General features: G+C 34.5%; 1 protein-coding gene across 13 annotated transcripts in view; it reads right to left on the bottom strand.

Annotated features, from left to right (window-relative positions):
• ADGRV1 (adhesion G protein-coupled receptor V1) overlaps positions 1 to 27,666 on the bottom strand; it is a 602,786-nt gene that overhangs the window by 453,887 nt on the left and 121,233 nt on the right. For 11 of the 13 annotated variants that reach the window (XR_013532585.1, XR_013532586.1, XR_013532587.1 and 8 more), the window contains 15 exons: positions 25,235 to 25,450; positions 23,634 to 23,849; positions 22,670 to 22,914; positions 20,981 to 21,162; positions 19,055 to 19,866; positions 16,625 to 16,834; positions 10,364 to 10,494; positions 9,357 to 9,456; positions 8,480 to 8,659; positions 7,656 to 7,819; positions 5,316 to 5,409; positions 4,844 to 4,876; positions 3,208 to 3,286; positions 2,960 to 3,098; positions 1,516 to 1,657 (listed from right to left, as the gene is read on the bottom strand). Coding sequence is in view for 10 of the 13 variants with exons in the window: in XM_035291222.3 (XP_035147113.2) it covers positions 1,516 to 1,657; positions 2,960 to 3,098; positions 3,208 to 3,286; positions 4,844 to 4,876; positions 5,316 to 5,409; positions 7,656 to 7,819; positions 8,480 to 8,659; positions 9,357 to 9,456; positions 10,364 to 10,494; positions 16,625 to 16,834; positions 19,055 to 19,866; positions 20,981 to 21,162; positions 22,670 to 22,914; positions 23,634 to 23,849; positions 25,235 to 25,450 (2,943 nt within the window). In the remaining 3 variants the exon portion in view is untranslated. The remainder of the gene's footprint in view (positions 1 to 1,515; positions 1,658 to 2,959; positions 3,099 to 3,207; positions 3,287 to 4,843; positions 4,877 to 5,315; positions 5,410 to 7,655; positions 7,820 to 8,479; positions 8,660 to 9,356; positions 9,457 to 10,363; positions 10,495 to 16,624; positions 16,835 to 19,054; positions 19,867 to 20,980; positions 21,163 to 22,669; positions 22,915 to 23,633; positions 23,850 to 25,234; positions 25,451 to 27,666) is intronic. The other 2 variants (XM_035291223.3, XM_035291221.3) reach the window with 1 other exon arrangement.

Here is a 27,666-nt window from a genome sequence, read left to right on the forward strand (position 1 = left end):
TCTATAAGAAAATGATTTGAACTCAAACATATACTCTGAATTTGAAACAACAGCCACAGCCTCAAAAAAAAAAAGCTTCTGGGGACTTAGAAATATCAATGTATTTTATCAACATAGCAAGAAAGTAAAAACCAATTCTTGGGTTACTCAGAATTATTTCATATTTTCTACTACAAATAAAATTTTTCCATAAAGGCAAATAATTTCGGAAGGCAAATGTTCATTAAATTAAAAATTAAAAAAAAAAAAACCTGCTCAGCCACTGACTAACACAGGAGTTTGAAGGGTCAGTCAGCATTTAATCCTTGAAATTCACTTGGCTTGTCTATCATCAGAAGAAATGGAAGTGACTTCTTAAGAGCTCTTCCAACCCTAAAGTTCTGTATATTTCTGAGTTTTCTCCTTTGTCTATTTCTTACCTTCTCGAAATAGCCCAATACCTATCAAGCAGTAGAATAGGATGACTATTCACAACAATATCAAACTGTTCCAACCAAAGAATTATGACCCCCATAATCTGTCTGAAATATCAATATACCTCAACTCTATGTGGAAATACTACAGAGTAGATGACACTAAGGGAACTGCCTTTCTAATTCCTTCTATTGCTAAGAAGGAAACCAAAACAAAACTCAAATTGCAAAGGAAATATATCTACAAGTAAAATAAACTTACAATAACTAAGGAAATAATTTATTATCTGTAGTATCAACATACGTTTTTGTCTTTTACATGCATGCACACATACATCAATACATACAAGCTAGAGGCACTGTTACACAGACACCGAAATTCAGAAATGCTCTAACTTAAAATCATTCTCATTGTAAGCATAGAAAACCACCAAGACTTCCTTATTTTTTATTTATTTATTTATTTTGCTTTAAGTTCTGGGATACATGTGCAGGTCTTGAAAGACTGTTACATAGGTATACACATGCCATGGTGGTTTGCTGCTTCTCTCCCCCCATCACCCACATTAGGTATTTTTCCTAATGTTATCCCTCCCTAATCTCCCCACCCCCTGATATCCCTCCCCTAGACCCCCATCCCCCAACAGACTCCAGTGTGTGATGTTCCTCTCCCGGTGTCCAGGTGTTCTCATTGTTCAACACCCACTTATGAGCAAGAACATGTGGCGTTTGGTTTACTGTTCTTGTGTCAGTTTGCTGAGAATGATAGTTTCCAGATTCATCCATGTCCCTGCAATGGACATGAACTCATCCTTTTTTATGGCGACATAGTATTCCATGGTGTATATGTGCCACATTTTTTTTTATCCAGTCTCTCTTTGATGAGCATTTGGGTTGGTTCCAAGTCTTTGCTATTGTAAACAGTGCCACAATGAACACACGTGTGCATGTGTCTTTACAATAGATCCATTTATAACCCTTTGGGTATATACCCAGTAATGGGATTGCCCCACCAAGACTATCTAATCCCTTTATATCTGCCCCCATATTAAGGAACTAAGCATGAAGGAGAGGAAGCTGTTTATAAGAAATTATTAATTACCTGTTGTATTTTTCCCTAGCTCTAGTCCAGGAGAAGGATTTGTTAAAATCAGCTGAAATTTTTCATCTCCTTCTGGAACGTCATCATCAAGAATCAAGATATTGATACTTTTAAACCTTTCTCCATCAGCAAAATGAAGAATCTGGTCAAAAAGGTAAAAGCAGACAGTATTATATTTATATAAACTGTGAGTTTCCATAGAATGTTTGGAAAGAAATACAATGTAGTTTTGAATGTAAAAAAATAAGCTATTTTACACTGAATTTTGTTTCCTTATTTTTTGGTTTATATCTTTTCATTTAAATTGGCAACATTAAGTTTAAAAAGTAAAAACTATGGTGGGGAGGGCAGGTGCAGTGGCTCATGCCTATAATCCCAGAACTTTGGGAGGCCGAGGCAGGCTGATTAGTTGAGGCCAGGAGTTTGAGACCAGCCTGGCCAACATGGTGAAATACATTAAAAATACAAAATACACTAAAAATACCAAAAAAAAATTAGCTGGGTGTGGTGGTGGGCACCTGTAATCCCAGCTACTCAGGAGGCAGGAGAATTGCTTGAACCTGAGAGGTGGAGGTTGCAGTGAGCCGAGATCATACCATTGCACTCCAGGCTGGGTGACAAGAGACTCTGTCTCCAAAAAAAATTACGAGGAAAGAGAAGAAAATAAACATGTGACTAAGAAATAAAAGGCATGAAGAGACCAAGTAAAATTATTTTAAAGCACTAAAAGTGTTTCAGTGAACAAAAACAAAGAAATAAAAGAGTTAAATTTTTCAAGAAGTAGGAGAAACATTTGGGAAGATTATCTAATGATATAAATTCTTTATTATTACAGATTGTATCCTCCAGTATCGAAAACTAAAATGAAATAGTTAATCTACACAAAATAATATTTAGAATAGTACTGAAAATTCCATTTACATTTACATTTACTAAAATAGTGAAGAGAACTATTTTACCATGTAGAAATCTTCTTCTTTCGTAATTTACTATGAAACATGTAATGGTTTTATTAGGAATAATTTATTCATATGGGATCTAAATCACTGTAATTCCATTTTTTTTTTTTTTTTTTTTTTTTTTTTGTTGTTGGGACGAAGTTTCGCTCTTGTTACCCAGGCTGGAGTGCAATGGCACGATCTAGGCTCACCGCAACCTCCGCCTCCTGGGTTCAGGCAATTCTCCTGCCTCAGCCTCCCGAGTGGCTGGGATTATAGGCACACGCCACCATGCCCAGCTAATATTTTTGTATTTTGAGTAGAGACGGGGTTTCACCATGTTGACCAGCATGGTCTCGATCTCTTGACCTCGTGATTCACCCGCCTCGGCCTCCCAAAGTGCTGGGATTACAGGCTTGGGCCACCGCGCCCGCGCTGTAATTCTTAAAAAATAATGATGATAAAATAATTTATAAAAGTTATCTGTGATAGATTTTGAGACCCACCGTTGGGGTGAAGTTGTAATCCAGCCCCAGTTGTGCTTCCAAATTCTGAGCATACACAAACAAGGAAACATGGCCAAGAGCTTCTCGGCTCCTCTGGGCTACCAATGTTAAACTTCCATGGGCTTCATTTACTTCAAACCTATAACATAGTAAAAATATAAATAAATTTTTCCCTTATAGACTTTTATTTGGTAGATAGTAAAGAATATGAAACCCAGAAGAGGACTCTCACGCAGCCTTGGGCTTACCTGCTATGTTGCCATTCAATTACACCTCGGGCCCCATCATTGGCATCAATAATAATTTGTGCAGTCAAGCCTTCTGAATCTAAAAAAACATAGAAGCATATCTCAAAATACATATAAATTATTAAAAATACTTTGTAATATAGGCTTTAAAGACAGTCCCTTTGAGATAATAAAATTCCTAATGTGCAAGTATTAACATTACTCAAAACATGTTTAAGAAAATAAAGAGACAATGCTTATCATATCTGAATAAGGACATTTTTGGCTAACAAGAGCCACTGATTTATAGAAATTTAATCATCTGAGAACAGCATAAAATAATAAGCAACTGGGATTATGGTTTTTGGTTTTTTTATTTTAATTAGTTAAAACATACTTGGCATCTCTATTATACAATATCATTATTTCAGGAGGAAAGGAAAATGGGGACAGTTGGAAGGAGTAGAAAGAGCAAAAAAGGGAAAAATAAATGGGAAATGAATGCAGGGAATGGTACAAAGAAAAATATAGGTGTGAAAAGGAGACACAGAGAGACAGGGACATAAACAGATGTTGAGACATGTGGGAAAGATGGGGAAAAGGTTTGGTGAAGTAAAGAGAGATTAATATCAAAGTAAACTTATCTTTTCCTTTTATTTTTATTCTGTCCACCAAATTCAGTATGTTACCAATAACTTAAAATATTAAATAACCCTGATCCTGGTTGGCTTTTGTTTCAGTCTTAAATTATTACTAACCCTACTCCTGATTGCTTTTTGGTTTTGATTTGATTTTTGTTTTTAATACTTTGTTCTTTACCTTTTAAATTTCAGAGGTGCTACCTTAGTCTAGGATTCCACTTAAGGATATCTGCCTAGATGGGGAAAGGGTAGGGAGAGTATAATTCTCTGTAGAGTGACAAGAACAACACTGTCCAGGAAAAAATATAAAATGAGGGTTTGTGCCCAACAGACAAGAGGCTAAAAAGCCGAGATTCTAAAATCAGTCCACACCATTGAAACCAGCTCTACCTCTCTCTAGTGGCGTGATTTGGGGCATATTACTCAGCTTCTCTTAGCCTAAGCTACCTCATCTGTAACATGAGATGTAAGTAATCACATTACTAATGTACAAAGCACTTGAAATAGGAGCATTAGAAAGCACTCAACAGACGTCAACTCTTGAAATTATCTCAGTATAAGGATGAAAGAAATATGTATTGTTTGGTTAATTTTTTTAATGTCAATAAGAATCTTGTAATAATACTTAATGTAAACAAGCTAGTCATTGGAATCATCTATTTCTTTAGTAAAAGAACTGAAACTTTTTAAACAATAATAGGTTAGAAACTGATTATTTCCTTTCAATATTTTCAAAGTTATCGAAATGAGCTTCAGAAATGAATGAGGAATGCCTGTTCTCCATGCCACTGCTCCTGGCCACGCTTCTCTTTCTTTGATCCAAATTAGCTTTCCCCTGTCCAGCACACCTTCTAACTAACTCAGCACCATCCTCTATTGGCCATCACACCTACAGGCTTCAAACAAAATTTACCAGTAGTAAATGTTTACACTGAAAACAGGAGTTTGTGTTTAAACATAGGAATACATCTTTTTAAAGGATTCTAGATAAGTTTGTACCAAGGTTCAGGTTTTACCTTTTAGTCTGTAATGAATTAACTGAGTTTTTTCTAAAAGCATGAAAAGAAAAAGACAAAAGGTCAAAAAGAAGCAGAGAACACAACAAAATAACAAAGAAATAAATGATACCACTGTTTAATCTAAAGGAAAATAAAAACATCTGAGAGTTTGAGATCTTATGAAAACAGCTAATTTTAAAATAAAATGAAAGGAAAATACCTTCCAAAGAACTATTTTGAGGATTACAAATTTGTTTATAAAATAGTTGTAAAATTTAAAGAACATCACACAATTTTTAATGTCTTTACATTGTTCAATGTAAAAATTGCGATATATGGGAATTTCTAAATAAAAATATAAAAGCCCATCATATTTTGACACATAGCCAAGATTAACAAAGCAGTACAATGATCACTTCTGATTCAAGAATGAAGTTTCTTAATTTCATTTGAAGTGAGTAAAAAGAAACAAACAAGAAACCCCTCATACCAAGTCTGGGAGGAAATGAGGTTGAAGCAGCCATGATAAGTTCAACATAAGTTAAATTCACCAGGAAATATTCTTCTAGCTCTGGTATATCATCCTGCAAAAATTATACCTATTAAATTCCTTTAATTATATTCTCAAAGTAATTAACCCTCAGAAACTGTTTTTAAATTAACTTTTTTAATTAAACTGTGTCACTAGTATACAGACAATACAAAAATGCCACCATAAAGTAGACAGATATAAATCAGAAAAAAATAAATATAAAAGTATTAAATTTATACTTGGTTGTATAGGAAGTAATTAGGTTGACCCATAGGAACCACTTAAAATTTTTAACATTTTAAACCTAGATTTATATAAAAACCAATTATAAAAATATATAAGCCTAATTATTTTAAGCATAATATGAACAGAATATTTTAAATTACCTTAATATTCAATGTGTAGAATGAGGAATAGAATATCATGAAAAGCGGGGGCAGGGCTTGGCAGCTCAAGGAGACCTAGTACCAAATTCTATAAATTTAAGTAAGTTACTTAATTTTAGAACCCAATTCTATCTCTATAATAGGGGAAATCATAGCTTTTTTTGGGTGGGAGATTGTAATAATGATTATAAATCATGTGTAGAGTGGCCTAGAGAGAATGCTTAAAATTAACAGCTGTTACTATTAATCACTAGTCTACATAATAGCAATGAAAACAGGCAGGACAAAAAAGCATAAGGATTAACAAAATCCATGTCAATAGTGATCAGCCAGCCATCAATATTTACATAGAAACACAATGTGTGTGTATTTTTATGCATATATAATGTCAGTACATACTCACCAACATATACTTTTCCCCTCACCTTATTTAATGGAGTCATGTTTCCATGTAAAAAATAAAGTGAAAATCATGGTCCCTAGACTGTCTTATATAATAAGACAACCAACATGAGTTACAAGGTCAGTGACATAGAAGGACTGCACTATGTATTCTTACTGTGCCCCACCCCTCATGCAATAACTCCTCCCTACCACTCCCAGGGCAACTTGCTCCTCTATGCACAGGCCTGCAGTCTTTTAATCTAGTGCTACTCAGGGAACAGAAAGGATGGCAAAGAGCTAGAAAGAAATAAAGGTGGAACCAAAACCCCATGTTCAAAAAAACTAGACTCTTCAGAGAAAAGAAGGGCAACTGTGTATTCTCTGCTTTAAAAACAAACAGGTCTAAGGAAAATCAATCCACTTATTTATATTGTTATTAATAAGTATACATTTGAAAGATAACTTACTTGAGTATACATCTGAAAGAATATACATTTGAAAGATAACTTACTTGAAAGTTTTCTCAAATTTCATGTTATATCCCATATACTGACATACTATTATCTTTAATTTTATAGGTTTAGAATTTTTATACTGTTATATTAGGTCATAGTGCCACAGTAATCAACAAAATAAGTTACTAACTTCAGATAGTAGATGGTTTACACTACTTATAATTTTGTAAACATAAAAGCCTCCAAGATTAAATATTTTTAAAAATAGAACTCCCAAAATACATAGTAATTGAAAAATAATTTTTCAACTGCAATATTCATGTTTTCTCCCTCTTACCCTTCCGTATCCTACACACCTCTTGAAAATGTATGTAGGTAATTGATACACTAAGTCAATTACCAAACAACATGAGATTCTATAATATGAAAAATTATTTAAAACGCAATTTAAATCACTAATGATTATCTTAAGTTTAACCTAAACAAAATCTCATTTCATGCCATCAGCCTCTAGTAAGTTTTTCCCTATATCTGATTTAATCAGTCATACCAACAAAGATTCTGACATACATTGATTTGCTGATCCAAATAATCCTTTTGATTAATCAAAATACTCCTTGAAACCTCTTAGGTCTATGCCATCTTAAAGGGAACTGTCCTAAGAAAGTTATCTTTGTCATGGACATGTCTATAATAAAATACATAATAGCAGGCCAGTCTATCTAAACAAGAACAGAAACCCCTGTGTGCCTAAAGAAACAAACAACAAAAATCAAAAAAATAAATAAGCTGATTTAAAGGTACCAGCAGGGGGAACCAAACAGAAAAGAATTCACTAAGTTTCTGATATGATAATTGTAGAGTATCCAAACCTTGTATTAAAGGCAGAGTAATATTTTCTTACAAATAGAAAAAAAGTCAGGTAAACTTAGTTTTCATAAAACTTGATGTCTTAAAATGCAAAGTTACTAGAAGTATCTTACTAAACGTTAGTACCTGTTACAGGCTCTTCCATCACTATGTAGTTACTTCAGGTTTAATACAATAATAAGGAAATAATATAAGGGTTTTACCTCAAGAATGGTAATGTTGATGGCTGCTGCTGTTTCCCCTTCTTCTAAAATCAGAAAGCCAAGTACAGGGACAAAATCAACTTCTGGCTCTGCTAGGTTTCCTACTGTTTGGTTCTTCAGACTCAGCATTCCAGGAACGGTGGCATATGTGACATTGATAGCTCCTAATTGAATTGGTTGCAAAAAATGTTTTATAAATCTGTAAACTTTTATAATAATCTCCCATTGTGAATTTTTTGCCTTTCCTAAAAGCACCCTCAGTAGCGATTATTGGTCCCAACTCCTCACTCCTTCCTATATCCCTAATCTTTACCATGTGATGGCTCATGGGTGTCTCACTGCGGGAAAAACATGTTTACCTTCCTCTAGACTTTAAATCTGGATATGTGACTTGTTTTGGCCAATAGAACAAAGTAAAAGTAATATGCTGGTTCTAACCCTAGACCTGAGGGGGCTTTACACATTTTTACTTGGTCTTTTGTGCTACCAGTGGTTCCAGGAGAAGAATGACAGACATATTAAATAAAGCCACCCATGGCCAAGCCGAGTGTAGATTAGCAGACCCAGAGACAGCCTAAATGACTGTTGCTGCTGAAATGTTATGTTTGTTAATTACACAGAATTTCTGTGAAAATAGATTATTTCTTTTTAAAAGAAATATAAATATATTTCAAATATAAAGAAGTTACAAAGTTCTGTCCTGAATGAAGAAATATTATTTTTTTCCCACCCCTGATTTATTTTAGCAATGCCTTTCATCCACACAAGTAGAATATTAATAAGTACTTCCCTGGAAACCCCATTCAAACCAGAGTAACACAAACCTAGAGATCCAAATTCTCTGTTGATGAAAAGCTGAATTGTTATGTTAGCCTCTTGCAGTAAAACAAATCTTGATGAAAGAGCAAAATTTAAAACTCCATGTGGTTCATCACTGGCTTCTACTGTGAGGACAGCTGCATATCCTTGAGCATCAAGTAGGGCGATTCCTGCTGGTGGAACTCCTGAAAATGTCAGGGACCACATCAAGGAATCTAACAGTGATCTGGCATTAGCTTTTAATTGCTGGACTATAACCTCACTCCCTGAAACATATTAAGGTCATCAAAGAGTATTCCATTTACTTCTCTAACAAATCTTCAGGTTAACCTGTTTTGACCAATAGAACAAGGTAAAAGTGATGATGTGCTGGTTCTAACCCTAGACCTCAGGGGGCCTTACACATTTTCACTTGGTCTTTTGTGCTACCAGGGTTTCCAGGAGAACCAACAGAATCCATGATCCATTTTTCCTTCAGGTAAAAGATCATGAATTTCTTCACTTCACATATTACTATCATTCCTGGTTATATTGGTTATCAGAATTATAGAAATTGAGTAGAAACTGAGGAAGGTACCCAGATAATTTGCTTAAAAATTACTAAATTTGAATTATCCATATAATTGGTTCAAAATTCAAATTGGCCTGTAAGTCTCAAGTTAATTTAAAAAAAATTCTACCTTTGGAAAACTTATCAGAGCTTTTCTTCCCTAGTCCGTAAAGTATTCCCATATGGTGCTAACGTTTTTTAGATCTAACATTTCTAGGGGATACATAATAAAGTAACATTTTAAAAATTGGTATGCATCTAATTGTTAAATACAGAGATAACTATTTTCTTTCCTTTCTGATTATATTAAAGAAGTTTAAATTCTGAATTACCTTGTGTCCTGACATCATACAGAATGACTTGGTATAATTCTTTCTCCTCAGGAATGTTGTCATCCAGCAAATGCACAAACAATGTTTTATTCAATGACCCCTATGTCAAACAGAAAGAAATCCATCCCTCTATCATTACTAAATATGAACTATCTCCTGCTTTATTTTTATTGGCCTTATAAATTTTGCAGCCAAACATATTTTCTTTTCCTTTTTTTTTTTTTTTTTTGAGACAGAGTCTCGCTCTTGTTGCCCAGGCTGGAGTGCAAAGGTTCAGTCTTGGCTCACCACAACCTCCACCTCCCAGGTTCAAGTGATTCTCCTGCCTGGGCCTCCTGAGTAGCTGGGATTACAGGCATGCGCCACCATGTCCAGCTAATTTTGTGTTTTTAGTAGAGACAGGTTTTCTCCATGCTGGTCAGGCTGGTCTCGAACTCCTGACCTTAGGTGATCTGCACACCTTGGCCTCCCAAAGTTCTGGGATTACAGGCATGAACCACCATACCTAGCCCACATTTTCATTTACACAAAAGTTTTTTAAAGATGAATAAAAATCACTGACTCATGGGAACCTAAGCTTCAAGCAGACAGGGGCTAATTGTGGAAGATCTTGAATGCTGAGCTAATGAATGTAAATCTTATTCATTGAGCAATGTAGCACTATTGAAAATCTCAAAGCAAAAAGTTGGGGAGGTTTCTACAACAACGGTGAATAGAAAAAACTGGAGCAGAGAAAAGAAGACAAGTGCTGCAGGGACGCTAGTCCTTATAAATCCAATGTACTACTCAAGGCAGAAGGTAATATTGGCTTGGCTTAATTTCGAGTCAATGAGAAGAAAAAGAAATAAATTAAATACATCATCAAAGAATTCATACAAAGTAGGTGTGGAGAAGAGAGAAAGATAATAACTACAATAGTACTGCTTTTCTATCTCATTTTCCTCAAAATACACCGTTTTTTCTAGGTATTTGTGATCGACTTTTTTTTTTTGTTTTTGCAGTATTACCTCAGGAAAGAAAAGCTGTCCACTGAAGTTAGCAAAATTAAGTTCTAGATTTTGACCAATAATTTTCCAGTTAACAGTAACATTTCCTCGACCAGGGGGAGTTCTTATCACATGGAATTGCAAAATTTCTCCTGCAAGTAAAATGTATACATTGATAAATGCTTAATGGAAAATAAATTTCACATTTGAACTCAACAAAACCCAAATTCCAAGCATGCAACTATTACACCATCTTTCCCAAGAACATTACAAAGCTATTCTGTTTTGAATTTTCTAGAAGCTTTATAATGCTTATTGTTTATTATCCCACTTGTAAATACTTCCATTCAGTAGAACTTCAGGAAATTCGATATGTAAATGTTACAAAAGCACATGCTAAAATGGGAAACACAAACTTTTATGCACTCCAAAACATGCACCAGAACATAACTGTTCTGTAAATTAAATTATAAAGTCCTCATGGTAATAACACAAGTAAATTCTTCCTTCAATTTTCAAAATGGCACAAATTCCTTACACTGATATGCAATGTGATTTTACACAATGCATGCATAAAAATGCTTGCAAATACCTGAAAATCACATTTCTTTAGTTGTAACTTACATATACCATCAATGATTTTGTTTTATAAAAAGAAATGCAAAGGAAAGGTGTCAAATCTGTACATCAACATCTGTAACTTCACCAAAGTTACAGTTATTCTTCCTGGATGATGAAAATATTTTAGATCTCGTCCATTCCTGGCTTTTATCCCCACATAATTTACAAAAGTGAAGAATATCATGATAACATTTCTTTCAAATTGCTAAATGCACAAAGTAAACTGTTAAGGAGTGTGCTAATGGCTATATGACTTGTTGAAAAGATGCTCAATTCACTAGTTTTATATGATGATGAACACAAGTTAAGAAATACCAATGAACTGTATCAGTAAAAATATTATTATGCAAAGCTAGAAAGATGTTTAAAAAGATTTAGAAGACAACATCCTTGATCAAACTGTATAGCATATACATATAGTTAAAAACCATAAACATTCACTAAAAATGTCACTTTTAGTTTAGTTTGTTATCCAAGTAACTTTTGTGTATATAAGTAAAATCTTCCAACACTTTTTAAAGAGCAGAAATAAAGCAATAAAACATAAACACCCTTTTCAAGTATTTTTCAAACTCACGTTTTTTTATTTCTGAAGACAACTGAACAAATATTTCTTATAGGAAGATTTCTTAAAATATCATGAATTAATTAATTTAGAAACTATCAATTTCAATTTAAAAACTCAATAAATTTTTCCTAATAAATTTAAACACACACACAATTTTAACACAATGAACATTTTAAGGAGAGTGGAGAAGAAGAAAAAGCATGCGAAAGGCTTTTTAGAACACATTTTAAGTGTATCAATACAAAAAAAATTTAGTTACCATTATATTAGTAAACTATGTCTTAGATTTATTTTTTAAAAACATAGAAATTTCTAGATCAGATTGCCCAAAGATAGGGATAAAACTGAAAGACTGTATAGTCAGCCATAATTGCTAGCATACCATTTAAAGATTTTGTATTTGTATAACTTGTTAACAAAACATAGACATGACTATGAAACTGATGTCTCTCTATTGTGCAATGTGTAGAATTTCTTACAGAGCAAGTTGGGAATATTGAAAAACAAAAATTACTGAAAAGCACAGAAAAATCCTTTATTAAGCTATTTCACCTACAGGGCTGTCTGGTGACTCTTTCATAAGAGTCACGGTTTTCAAACTTTTCCAGTCACAAAACTTGTTAATGGTTCAAAAAGAAAATTATGAAAGTTTAATGAAGTGCTAAAGTGCAAAGAGAACATAAATGGCAAGAAAACAAAATGTAGGTCAGAAAACATCCATGTTGAAGGGTAATCTATAATCACAATAATAAACTTGCAGTTGCAAGTTTGTACATAGAGATTTGGGAATAAATACATGATTTTACGGTAAAAGTAAAAATAAAATGCTTAGACGAAAAGAAAGTAAAATCTTCAACAAACTTACTACATGTAAAATCATTCAAAGTCTAATACTACTTCATCAACATCACCTCTGAAAATTTAAGAAGTTACCATGAAAGTAATTTGCATGAAAATACTGTAAAAATATACTTTGAAGTATGATATACACACACATATACACAAACACATGTGCACATACACCCATATAGAGAAGCACATATAAATAAAACATAAATGAAGTATTTCTTAAACATAATATTGTAAGCCTACTGAAAATATATCATGTCAACAGCAAGAATAGTGTAAAATTTTTCCTAAGCCATAATCAAAAGGGAAGTATTGATTCTGTTTCTTTACTGCAGACTCCTAGGAGCCAGATCCATTTAAAATGCCTCCTGGAAAAAATAACTGGACACATCAAAAAGCTACCTTCTGCCAGGGTGAAAAGCCTAACAGCCACAGGAAAAAGAACTTAAAAATAAGTGTTTAGTCTTCCAAATTAAGGGAAAAGGCAGAAGTCTTGAGAGAGTATGTTATAATTAGATGACAAGGACTCTACTAGGTACTAAACAGCCTTCTACATTTTGCCCAAGATGAAAGCCAGAAGAACGCTTACCTAACAAAGTGTCTGACTACATAACTGGAAGATCATCTTGATATGAAATCCACAGAGTTTACCAAAAGTTAGTGACACATTTCAACTCTAAAGCAGATCTTTCATACAGTGTCTAGGACTAACCTAATGCAGATAAAGAATATAAATGAAGAATGCACTTTATAACCCTAACTGTTTTAAACACTTATTTTTAAGACCAGAATTCTTTTTACAAATATTAACACCAAGTACAATGCATATAAAAATAATGGAAAACCAAAATACAGAAAATATATTTTAATAGATAAGTGTCTACATGACACAGGTATACTATTGAAATTGCCCTCTATAATAAAAAAGACAATGGGTTGAAACAGTTGTAGGAATATAAATAATGTGAAGCACAGACTGTCAATAAGAACAGTTAAAAGTTGAGTGTTTCCAATATAGTGGTTCTACATATTTCTTTAAAGAATCACATTTCTTGTTCAAATCTTTGTGTAAAAAAAAGATTCATGCTGTCCCTAAGAGAAGAAAAAATTTAAAACCCATCTAACATGACATGATGATTACGATGCTGCTGAGTTGGGTGACTGAGAGAACTATCTAGCACAGATTTACAAAGAGCACATTTATAACCAGTGTGCAACCACAGTAAAATACACTGTCCCATATTTCTAAATTCTATCCATTACATTTGAAAGAAGGCAATATTTACCACTGGGCAGCTCTCCAATTGCATTAGGACAAAATGTAGAAATAGGATTCTACAGAATTCAATACATTATTAGAGAAAAAGGCAATTCCTCCCCATGAATCAAAAATACATTCTGGAGTCAGAAGTTCAGCATAGTCCACATTTTAAATCTAATCAAATAAATGAAACTCTAATGCTAGACCAAAAGCAATGTTAACACTGTAAGAAGCTCACACAGCACAATTATTTTTGTTCCATTTGTGTAGCGGTCATCTCTGAAGAATCACTGTAATGTTTTCATTAATTCACTTTCACAAACTCATCATGATACACAATTCTCTGTGCAATTTTCATGATAATATATATAATGCATATACAAAATACTGAACTATTGTGGCTTAATATGGTTTTAAAAAAATTATTTAGAATCTAGAAAAAGGCTTAGGAACAAAGAAAAAAAGGTAAGTAAAAAATAGAAATTGACCCCAACTTTTATGTAGAAAATGTAAAAAAAAAAAAAAAAAAAAAAAAAACCAACCTAGGGAGTACTCATGCCAGCAATAAATGCAATTTGGTGTTTTAGATTAATATGCTAAAGCAGACTTTTAACCCATAACACCTTTGAACCATTTATTTTAACTACTAATCCTGCTTCCTCTTTGCCACTCCTGCAGATAATTAGCTGTTAGAAACTGACGAGGCCACAATATTGTTTTCAGGTGAAGTTCATCTGGGCCAAAGAGGCTGTAGGTGTTCATGTCTGCAGTTTCTCCAAGATGCTGTGGGACCTAGCAAGAGGGCCTCAGTGTCTTTATAGCCTTCCAACTCACACTACCACCACCATCCAGGCTCACAGGATGCACTTTCACCACATTAGTGACTCTTCAGTTAAAATTTCTTCAAATTGATCCTAGATATCCAAATTCTTTTGTATTTTTTAGAAAGAAAATTTCATCATATAGCTGAAAAGCACATACCTTGTCAGTCCCTCCTTATATCTCAACTACCCATCCCTGATCTCAGCAATTATTTATAACTTCAGTACCAATAACACTTTCTCTTCTTCTTTTCCTTCCTATATTTCTTCAACAAAACATAAAAAATCCAAAATGTTGCCCTTTCTTCTGTTTTCTCCAAAATTCTCCTCTCCTTGCTGTCAGAGCCAATAAGCAGTGCCTCTCAAAACTTCGTGCTGTGAAGGACTGGCATTTTGTTTTGCTTGCCTGAATCCATCAAAGGTTGACCCTCTTATAAAACACAATAAAATAAATGACTAGATAAGCTAAGTAGCAAAAAACAAACACAAACAAAAAGCAAAATGAAAAAAAAAACATACAAAATAGCAACTCATAGACACTGCTTTTGGATATTACAGCAAAGTGAAATTGTTATAAAAGTTTCAATCCTCTTGTCAGACTAGAAGCAAACACTGTAAACGGGCAGCCTCTTGAAAGCCACACTGAGGAGCACTCCCTGAAGGCTTCTACGTTTGTCATCCTTAGATATTTGCTTCCCATCCCCAATCCTCCTTTAAAATTCATCTACCATTGCTACTGTTTTATTTGGCCCACTTGAGATCTAACTCCCCTTTTTAATCATGTTAATATGAGACATTGATTACTAAGTAATCAGTGTAACTGAGTGAAAATACACTCTCTCCCTGGTTTCTCCCTGCCTCTCCCAAAGGCTTCTCTCTCCTTTCAGGCAATTTTTCTTTCCCAGCACCTTATTCTAATGTTCTGCATAGCTCCATTCTGATAACTTGCTTTTTTCCCTCTGTCCATATAAATCATCATATTCATCCTCCAGATTTCAGCTATCATCTCTGAACACCCAGTATCCATCTTTAACCTGAGACACAGTCAGTTTCTCTCACTAATTTCCTTCCCTCACATAGGCATTGGTACTCAAATTCATTATTCTTCCAACTCAAATAACTCCAAATATTTACCAAAAGTTCCTGCATCATCAGGTTCTGCAGCAGACACGAGTTCAACCTAAACAGTCTCTCCTCACTAGGTGATGCCCTACATAGCATGGGCTTCGCATTTGACACAGCTGGGCCTACGCACTACCACTGAAGAATTGTTGCTATTTCATCTGTCTCAAATTCAGTTTCCTTGTGTGAAAATCTGGGGTATATGATTATACCTACTTCACAGGACTGCTGTTAAACCTAAATGAAATGAAGATGGAGTGTCTGGCACATAGAAAACACACCATCAATGTTACTGTTGTCATTATTATTAACTATTCCCCCAGTAACTTCTTATTTGTTTTATGTCACAAATAACTTTTTTGATAGTTGATGATCTGTCTTTAGTTTAGATATATGGCAACTTGTGAGTCCCTTTTACTCATTACTACTATGACAACATGCAATTGTGAGAATTCACCTGTTTTCTAAGGAAAAAAGGGACATTTTATAAGGTTTTCTAGTTTGGCACTTTGTTCATAAAATATACAAACATAACATAGAATCCAGGCTAAAATATTCACTGATTATAAACCATTACTTTTTTTAGCCAGTTGCCAGTGTTTCACTGTTTGATACCGACAGCTACCATTGATCATACAGTATCCTCGCCAGTAACTATGCTAAGCTCTTCACCTTTATTAGCTCACTTAATCCTCACAAAGAAACCTATGAAGTAATATTTTGTATCATTTAACAGATGGGAAAACTAAGTATTCTAGGTTTTGCTTCCTTCAAATCATACCAGTAGAGAATGGCAAGCTAGAACCTGGTATTAGTTTGCAAGGCTCCTAAATCTGGTTAAACAGTTCATGATAAAGCCTTCTCCCAAAGATGGTTCTATGCAGATTAACACACACACACACACACACACACACACACACACACCACACACAGTTCAACAAAATAATGAAGGGAAAAATATTAGAAGTTTTAAAGGACTACATAAAAAACAACATCCATGGAAAAGAAAATGAATATGCTTAACAAAAAAAGGAACCCACCTTCATGGCCTATGACAGATCTGGAAGCTGTCTGGAAGCTAACAATTCCTGCCACATTGTCATTGGCCAAAATGTTCACTGTAACAGTGTTGGAGCTTGGCAAAATTCTACTTCCACCTTCGGTGTACACCAAACGAACTATGATGCTTTCATCATCCTCTGGTTCAGAGTCATCCAGGATAGTTAAAATGACTGTCTTTTTTGTTTCACCTATAAAAACATTAATGGAATAAAAACCAAAGTAACAAAATCACCAACATAGAGAACTGAGAAAGGCCCAAAATAATTTCTACTTTTAAAAGTTAAGTAAAAATATGAGTGAACTATAACAATTCCATATCATGGGCAACATAAGCAAATTTTGATGATTAGATGTATATTTTTTCCCATATCAAACACTGTAGAGTTTCATTAATGAAGACAGATTATGGAGAAGGACATTTTGAATTGAAATGTTTAAAGGTAGAATTATTTCAAAGAATCATGGCCTTACTCCCTGGTTTTTAGCCAAGAACAGTGACCTAGCTTGGAAAAGAACTTCAAAGGTATCTTCTGTTTAGAAACAACACCCTTTAGGAGGGTGGAGTCTCATTCTCATTCTGGCATTACTATGATAATTTTAATCAGATATTCAACACAATGCCTTTCTGAAAAACCAGGGATACTTAGGGAATGGTGGTCAAAATGAGGAACTAAAAAGGGATGTCAAATTCTGAGCAAAAGAACCAGCCTGAATGAGATGCATTTTTTTAGTAACTGGATGAGATGACAGCATCGAGTACCAGTTTCCGGGAAGTAGTACAAGGAAGAAAGGAAGCAAAAGAGGAAATCAAAAGGACAAGTGACAGCCACAAAGTCCAAGCAATCTACTTTGCAATTTGATCTAGTAGACAGGGCACCACGGAATGTCCCTAAATCAAGTGCTGCTTCTACTGTTCAGCCTAAGGTGTCCCCTATTTATTTTCTCCCCACTTTCTGGAAAGAGTCTGAAAGAGTGAGAAAAGAAAAGGCAGGGGAAAGGAGAAAGGAGATTAAATGCGTGGTCTCTTTTGTGACCCTGGTGCATTTTCATCAATACAGCAGTGTCAAGACTGCTTTAAGAGAGTGCATTATCTAAGAATCTAAGTTAGCTATAGCAATAAAATAGAGTCCATTTTGTGTGATGCTAAGATCACAATTCATGATAATACTAATTTACATAATGCTATTTCTTTATATCTAACTTTATTTGTAGTTAACAAAACCACTGGAAAATCTAACTTTATATTTTCATTTCCACTCCCTCCTCATTACATTTTCATTATTCCTTTTGAAATAGAAAAGTTACCAATTACTAACCTGTTCCGATCTTCTGTCAAGCATATCACATTCCACTAAATCCTCAAATCACTGACTAAAAAATAACCATTATAAAAATATTTTATAAAATTTTTTAAATTTACTCTAAAACATTATGCTTATTATATGTTTCAAAAAGCATAGTATATATGTACCATGACCTCTAATTAGTTTCCAAAAAAAGTATATGCACTAAAAAGTTAAACAACAATACAATGGATTGTTCTAAAATACGGAATTATGAATAAAGTTTCCTTTGTTATATATTCTGAGGTTTTTAGAGTATACATTATTTTTTCAATCAAAAAACCAGTTTTTTAAGTTTTTGTAGAATATATAATTGCCCAAATGAGGATTTAATCAATAATCTCAGTAAAGATACCTTTCCCATACCCAAAGAAAACTATTTTAAACATACTAATTTTCCCAATTTTAAATAGCACAGGAATCAACCAGTCCTGAAAAAGAACCACTCAACCTGATCCTAATTCTAATTAGCTGGTCATGTAAAATACCATTATATGTTTATGAAAATTTACAATAGTGATCTCAAGTATAGGCACAGTATTATAAATTGATCTATCACTAGGATTAATGTAATATAAATGCAGCTACCAAAGTTTATGCCTTTACTTACAAATTATTTTCACTGATGATATATCCTGATTTGTTATGAAAATGTTTATCAATTAATACACATTTTCCTAGCTACCACTGCTTCTTACCAACATGTATGGTTGTAGGTACATGGCTCATTATTAAAATTTCCTTTACAAAATTAGAACTTGCCCTATAGTTGCCCTTGTGCTTTGTTAAAGATACTACTATCAAACATAAAGGAATAAAATTCACATATTCCCAAAAAATCTATTTTTAAAACTAAAAAGTTACATATGTAGGGTTATACCAGGCTATGGATGTCATGTTAACTATTATCAAGCCAATTAACTTCTATTTTCTTCTAAAGTCAAATCACATTTTTATATATTAACCAGAATGTACACACTAAGAATTCTTATAAACTTTGTCATAAAGATTGACTATGATGACTTCACCAGGGACAACTGAAATCCATTTAGAGCCATCACTTACCTTCAGCGAAAGTCAGAATCTCTCCAGCACCCATAAAATCTAAACCTTCTGTAGCCGTTCCACCAACAACACTCCATTCAACTGCCACTTGACCTAAGCTGCCCCCTGTCCTGTGTATCATCAGCTCCACCAAGGTTTGGGGTTGCTCCTGAACTTCAACAAATGAGCCATCTTCAGAAGTATTAGGACTAATACTGTAGATCACAAACACTCCAAAGGCATCACCGTTCAGTGCTATGACAACTGTAGAAATATTTGGCTGTCCTATGGTTGGCTGATTTTTCAAACTGGCTGAAATGTTCATGAGGTGTACTTCAAGCAGAGAAATTAGAAAACTCTCATCCATCTCTGGGAAATCATCAGGAAGAATAGACACTGTGAGATTTGCAAATTCATCACCTTCTAGCATTATGGCCCACTGCCTTGTCACAGGCTCATAGTCACTACCAGCCACAGCCTGACCACTAAAAAGAGATGCTACCCTGGTCATGTTTTTCCTGTAGGTCCAGAAGTCTGAATTGTTGACAGCTGGGCTGATCCATGATGTCATCCAAAAACACTGGGGACCCTCAGAAGCACTGAAAAATGAAAATGCTGAGCAAGCATGTTCTTTAAGGCACAAAGTGGCACAGGTATACTGGGGCTCCCCGACGGCAGAGACATTCACCCAAGTTCTCCAAAAGGGGTCAGGTACTCCTTGAATTGGCGATTCATAGTAGGACAGTAAATCTTGACCTTCCTCAATTGCAAGAGCCACTACATCAATGTCAGAAGTACTGTAGAACAACAACAGCCGACCAAAGTGCCCTCCGCTAAAATGTGGAGTGACAATTAAAAGACAAGTTAAGCACTCAAAGTTATTACACATAGAGAAGAGGAATGCTGATAGTGGTTTTCAATTATTTTTTTAAAATGTTTAAAGTCGTTGTACAAACACAATCCTGTTTCTTAACGACACTTGTCTCCCAACATTTTGTTTTTCTCATGTAAAGAAACCTTGCTAATTTTCTATAAAACAATACTCATTTTTAACCAAACTATGAAAATATTTTCCAAGGTATGCCAATTCAAGACTTCAGAACAAAATTACAAAGTTAATTTGTATTGCTATACTAAACTAAAACACAGTAACAATGATAACAGCATGACTACATTTTGAAGAAATGTAGTAACAGTCAGCCCTCCTTATCCACAGATTCTACATCTGTGGATTCAAGAGTGTAGATCAAAAATATTCAGAAAATAAATACATAAATAAATATAAACTTTTAAAACCAGTCCAGGATAGAAACTATTTACATAGCATTTACATTGTATTAGGTATTATAAGTAATCTAGAGATGATTTAAAGTATATGGATGGCTATGCAAAGGTTATATGCAAATTTCATATTTTACACCACTTTATATAAGGGGAGCATCCAAGGATTTTGTTATACCAGAGGACCTTGCAATTAATCCCCTGTGGATACCAGAAGGATGACTGTACTTTGCCACAAGTTCCCAAAATCCTGTTTTCTATTTCTGAAGGAGCTCAGTGAACCCAATGCTGCCTCACAACAACAACAAAAAAAAAAAAAAAAAAAAAAAAAAAAAAAACAAGAAAAACAGAACCTGAAAATCACCTCTTCATACATCATACAAATGTTCTTTAATTTAGAAGCCAGTTATATTTAAGTACTAATTGTAACAAATTACAGATTAAAGCAGTGATGTAAAATTAGTACCAATTTCACTAACAATAGGTATGGTAAAGGACAGGTTCTTCATACTAATAAGCATAATTCAATTAACAAATTAACCTCCAAAATAATTTATGATATAGAAAAAAACTCAAAACGTAAATTATTTAACTGTGCAAGGGATCCTTCCCCACCACCCCACAACTCTCATCACTCCCACAGATGCAAGTAGCCATCTCATATACCTTCGCCTGACAGTTATGTTAGCACAGGAACTTCTTTCCAGAGGCTCTTGAACACGATAAACCGTCTGAAGAAAGGCTACTGTACCATAAGGATTATCATTGGCAGGAATAACAACATTTGCAATTCGATCTAACCCAATAGTACCTCCACCAGAGGCATCAGTTAGTTGTACCTGGATAACCTAAAAAAACAGTGAAAACTTCCTTAACAGCATCACAGTTCTGAAATTAGAATAAAAATGATTCAAGGGAAAAAAATCAAACATTTACAAGCAAGTACAAGAACAAAATGTTATGAAATATAAATGGACTAACAGAAATTCCCTAATTACACTTACAAACCCAGCATGTAACAGAATAACCCATCATCAACATTTAATAATAGAACCTGGTTAGACATAAGAAAAATAGGCTGTTTAAACTCCTTAATATTGTTATATAATCATGTGACTCAATTTTAAGATCCCTGTTTATGTTTACCATTTCAATAACATGACTTTTATGTCCTATACCTTTTTTTAAAAAATCTGAAATATACATTTTAATGGAGAGTTAATATACTATGCTTTACTTCCCACATTATCTTAAATAAAATTCTTTGACAAAATTTAAAACAAAAACATACTGTAATGTCATAAATTTAAAGAGAACAGAGAAATGTGTTATAAGTGCTAATGAATATCTAATTTTAAAGTGAAAAATGGTACAATTCACATTCAAAATAAATTTTATGAACTTCTATAAAATTTTCAGTAGAAAATTAAAGAATAAATGCTATTTAAAGTAATTTTATGAGATCTAAATTTTAATAATACTTGAATTTCATACAACAAAATTATCTTCAGCTATTATATGTTAGTGATTAATTTTTCCACTGATACTCTACTTATATTTGCCACCTTGCTGCTTCATCATGAAAAGGAAATACCAGGAAAATGTATCTAGCATGGTATTTTTCATATAGTAAATTCTCAACAATGGTTAAGAATAAGTGAATGAATGAATGGAAAACCACAATAATACTAAGATTGACTGGCTCACACCCAAGCCAGAAGGGAGTATAAATATAAATTAAGAGTTTATACAGCACAGGCCAGGCACGTTGGCTCATGCCTGTAATCTCAGTACTTTGGGAGGCCAAGAAGGGTGGATCACCTGAGGTCAGGAGTTCAAGACCAGTCCGGCCAACATAGTGAAACCCTGTCTCTACTAAAAGTACAAAAATTAGCTTGGCATGGTGGCGTGCACCTGTAATCCCAGGTACTTGGGAGCCTGAGGCAGGAGAATCACTTAAACCTGGGAAGCAGAGGGTGCAGTGAGCTGAGATCATGCTATTGCACATCAGACTGGGCAACAAGTGAGAAACTCCATCTCAAAAAAAAACAGTTTATACAGAACAAATGTATAAATTATGACAGATCTATATACATGTATTTATCCATTTAACCAAAATGTTGAACAATACAATGTAATTGTACAAAAAAAGTCCTATAGTAGTAAACTGGCTTATGTATACAATCTATTTCTAGAATATTCCTGCTTTTGTCAACTGTAAGGATCACTTTCACACTACCGTAGCAGGAATAATTTATTTGACATCCTCTCCAAAATGTTACAACAGCCATCTGTTCTAGTCACTAAGATAAGGTATGATTTACAGTGTCATTCTATACTAGCCATTCCTCTCACCTCTTCAATCTCCGGAACGTCGTCAGCCAGGACCTCTAACAACAAGGTTTGAATGGTTTCCCCAGGGGCAAAGGTCACATTACCTGAGACAACTCGCAGGTCGCCAGTAGCAAGCTGTCCATTAATGGTGGCAACCCACTGAACAGTAACATTGCCAAGTGTCCCAGAATTTCGAATTATTGGCAGGTTTACCTTCACTGAGTTAAACTCAGGTTCCTCTACAGTAAGTTTAGTAATCTGAAAACCTGAAGGGTAGACGGAGCAGAGTTAATTTTAAATACAAAGTGTAACAGAGATATCGTAAAGTTAACCAAGCGCCACCTATGGTGGACTCCTTTTCCCCCTAAGCAATCTAAGTAGCTACAACCCACAAAAACCAGAGTAACACGCTGTGATACAAATTGGTCAGCCCTGCCAAAATTTCCAAATTATCTTTCACATGGATAGAAGCAGAAACCACAAAGCCCACAGGGTTCAGTCTATACCAGACATGAGTGACAAGTCCAGTGAGCACAGAAGCTGACTGCACAGTGCAAGCCGTTCCAGAGGGGCAGTGGCTATGTGGTTCCCATGGCTGATGTTATGCTGGAAAAGGAGCTTGATATTGCCAGATTTCCTAATTATCAAGAAAGCCCAGAAATCCAAATTTTTGTGTAAATTTCTATAAATTAAATTATTTTTTTAAAGAATAGCCTAAGACTCAAAAAACAAATATAGTAGCCAGGTCTGACCCAAAAGTCAATAGTATGTGACTTCTCTATATATACTAAGAGACTGATTTCTTTTTTAAACAATCACTAACCACTGCCAATGACTGTGCACAGATGTCCTATATGTCAGTAACAGCAGGTTAAGAAAGAAAATGTGATCAAATCAATTCTAAGTCTCTAAAAGTAAAGAAAATATCATTATCTATGTTCTGTACATACAGACAAGTCAAAGAGAGACAAAATAGTCTTCCTACCAAATGATCCATAGGGGTCATCAGAGGCCTCAATAATAATGACTGCCTCTGTTAAAGCCCCTAGTCTGGCTCCTCCTGTTGTTTCATTCAGCAGTTGCAAAATAAAAGATTCTTCCAGCTCAGGATAGATGTCATTAATGATATATATTGGCACAGCTTTACTGGTTTCCCCTTCTAGCAAGACCACATCTGATGAAGCTATACTATAATCTTCACCTAAAAAGACCAAAAGTTAAAATGCTAAGACTTCTAAAATATGATCACAAACATTCCATATACTAGGGAAAAATTGTTAGGTATTAAACTTTATGGATCTACTTGGAAATACTTTTTTGAGGATATTGACTACAATTAGCAAGAAGACTTTTACCCCTCTCAGTAGAAAAATGGGTTTGACAATATCACAAAATAATGAAAAGACTTCCTAGGGGTGTTCAAGTTCATTCCTTCACCTTCAGAAAGATGTATACATATTTGGTCTATTTATACATATAAATAGAGAGAGAGAGAGAGAATCATTCATTACAAGATAGCCCTAGCCTTATCTACAAAAAAAAAGTGTACTTTTAGAAGAAGGAACAGAACTAGAATTGTAATGTTACTGGAGAGATAAATTATGCCACTGCACAGATATGGGCACACTAGCATCATCAATTTTACAGCTGAACACAAAAAGACTTTCTTACATAGTTGGATTGAAAGCCGCTACTGAGTACTGCTCAGGATGGCAGAGGCTTTGTTTTCTGTTTAAAAAAAAAAAATGGGTGGGAAAAAGAGAGACGCTTCCTAGGAAGACTGGGGTCTAATTACTTAGAACACTGACAAATCCCCACCATCTGTCAATGTGTAAGGCCCTCTAGAGGCAGCCAGACATTCCTAAGAGCAACCCCAGCCTACACCAGTTAGATATCAAATGGGCCTGGTTTATTGTCTTTTCAAGCAAGTATTATGTCCAGATGACTTATTTTTTAAAAATCAAGCATAGCATCCCATCCATTCACACTCCTGTTCCTCTGAGAGCACACTAGAAAGATACTAATTGAATACTTCTCAGGCAAATCTCCCTCTGGATGCTGGGACTGCACTATCAAAGTAGGCAGTTTTCTAATATATGCATCTAGCAATGAAGTCATTTTGCTTACATAAAATAGTTAATGCTAACTATTGCCTCTTCCTTGCTCTTCACAAATAAATAAGTAAGCAAGATAAAGGGATCCAGAGACAGGGCTGCTGCCAAGCACTGAAAGCATGTCACTGCCCATTCCTCAGCAATCATTGACTCCCTTTCAAAATTGAGTACACTCAGAGAAAGCCAGTGATTTCCTCGGTTTACTTTTCATATTTGTGCATATTTTGGTCATTATAGTTTTAAAATTCATAGATAATTTTGCCAAAACATTTTGCAAAGTCTACAAGTTCAGTGTCATTAATAAATAAAAACTCTAGATTGGTCCCTTGAAAAAGATACAAGAGTATTTCTAGTTTTCTAGTTGATTATCCTAACTGCATCTTTGAGAGACTTTATCAATCAAGGCAAGGATACATGTCCCTCTGTATGTATGTCCCACTGTATGTACTGCTTTTTAGATGTCTTTTCTTACCAGCTATTGCAGTTATTGGCACAGCTTTAAACTTCACAGAGACATCTGCAAATGTTCCTCCTGTTCTAGTCACATTGATAATGGGTCCAACGTGATTTTCTGCCACTCGGACAACTGGTGCTGAGAGCTGAAGAGTTCCAAATGCATCATCATTGGCAATGATAATTACTTGGGCAACAGTTTCTACCTTAGGTCCAAGACGTGGAGAATTTGGAACTGAAAGACAGAAGATCCAAATAGAACACAGAAAGTTATCAAAATTCCAATAACTGGCCAAAAGTGATCAAGAAACCTCAGCAAGACTCCATCCCCTAAATAGAATTCTCATTTGGGGTTTTCCCTCTACGATTTATATTTAAGAATATGTATTGCTTAATGTGCACCAGCATTAATGCAGACATTCGGGATTCAAAAATAAAGTAAACAGAATGTCCCAGCTCTCTTGTAGCTTACATTCTAGATAAATTTTTATTATAAAATTTATAGCAAAACAACAGTTACCTACAGAAATATTTTAATATGTATTGAAAAGTTATCAAAAAGGAAAAAATCATTAGAGTATAATTAATCATCACTTTACATATTACAACAGATGATGATATCTACAGAATGATGCTCTTCTAATTGGTTCGCTATGCCATTAAAACAAAACAGCATTTCAGTTACAAAATTGAGTAGGAAACTAATTTATTTCTTTGACCCCAAAGACTAGCTGCAAATCATCATACTCTAAATACTGCTTCACATTCTTCCTTGACAAACCTGTTCTGCACTGCCCAATCCTAATTAGTACAGTCACTGAACTACTTTGTTACTATGGTCTGAAGGTTTGTGTTCCCCCGTCCCAAAATTCATACATTTAAATCCTAATCCCTGTGGTGATAGTATTAAGAGGTGGAGCCTTTGAATGTGATTAGGTTAAAGGGGTGGGACCCTTATAAATGGGGTTAGCGCCATATAAAAGAGGCCTGAGAGAGACAAAGACCCCCCAACGCTTCCACAAGACCCAGGAAGGAGGCCTTCACCAGATACCGAAACTGCTGGCAACTTAATCATAGCACTTCCCAGCCTCCAGAACTGTGAGGAATAAATTTGTTTTCTCGGTTACCCAGTTTATGGCGGTTTGTTACCCCAGTGGATGAATCCACTCATCCAGCAATCAGAGTCAGCCTCAAGACTGCATCAACCCTGTTATAATGGAGTGTGGTAGATAATTTTAAAGCTCCATTCTTATTTTTACTGATTTTAGAGAGAGCAATACTTATTTCAAAGGGATATAGAGCCCTCCACAAACTCTGACTGATTTTTCTCGGTTCAATTCCAATAGCACCCTTGCCAAAACAATATTAAAAAATAACCTTTTAACACAAATGAAACAAAAACAAACTCTTATTATTTTTGAGTTCATATTTAGAATACTCTCAAACAACCATGGTATTTGGAAGTACGTGTTCATGAAAAAATTTAACATTTTAAAATAGTTTAAGCTAAACATTGGTAATAACTCTATTTAATTTCAATGACATGAGCCCAATTATGTCACAGTTAAAATCATAAACTATGAATCAATATAATACAATTACTTCAACTAAATTAGGAAAGAATGGCAGTAACATAGACAGTTGCAGCAGCAGGTGACATTTTCTGAATGTGGAACTACATGCCATGTATTGTTCTAAGCACTTTTTGTGTATTAAATAAGTCGTAATCCCACACCATATCCACGAGGTAAGGAAGACTGTCTATAGATGAGGAATCAGAGGTATAACAAATAAGTTGATCAAGTTATCTAAGGTCTTAGATGAGTATCTGTTGGACACAATCCAGGGACATTCTATGAGGGTCTGCCTAATCTCCAGCTCCACATCTATAATTCCTTACCAAACCAGATATATAACCTTCAGTTATCCATGACTATTTATCTGCTCTATGCCCTTAGTCAGGTGCTAATAGCCAGTTTTCTCATGGCTCTACTTACTCATGAAAATTGATGATTACACTCCCAGTAGAGCAGCAAAGACCCTATTAGGTCTTAAATCAATTTTTGCTATTAAAATTTGAGTCAATATCATACAGATTTGCACTTAATGGTTCTTTAATTATCCCACATCACAGCTTTAGCCTATTCTGAACTGCCCCATGTATGTTACATGGTTCAAGAAAAATATCAAGCATGAAATTTATGTTGATTGCTTCTTCCATTCCATAGCACATATTCTGCTTATACTACTTTATTAATAACAATTGTTCATGTTTATAAAATGCTTACCATGCATCAGACACTATTTTTACATACACAGTATTGCCATATTTAATCCTCATAATATTTCTATATTACATGTAAGGAAACTGGGGCTTAAAAAGCCGATGTCCAACAATTTATTATTATATACTGGAACATAAATTATCTGATGCCAAGAGCCGCAGCTAAT

This window comes from Callithrix jacchus, chromosome 2 (genome assembly GCF_049354715.1).
Source record: "Callithrix jacchus isolate 240 chromosome 2, calJac240_pri, whole genome shotgun sequence".
Lineage (NCBI taxonomy): Eukaryota > Metazoa > Chordata > Mammalia > Primates > Cebidae > Callithrix > Callithrix jacchus.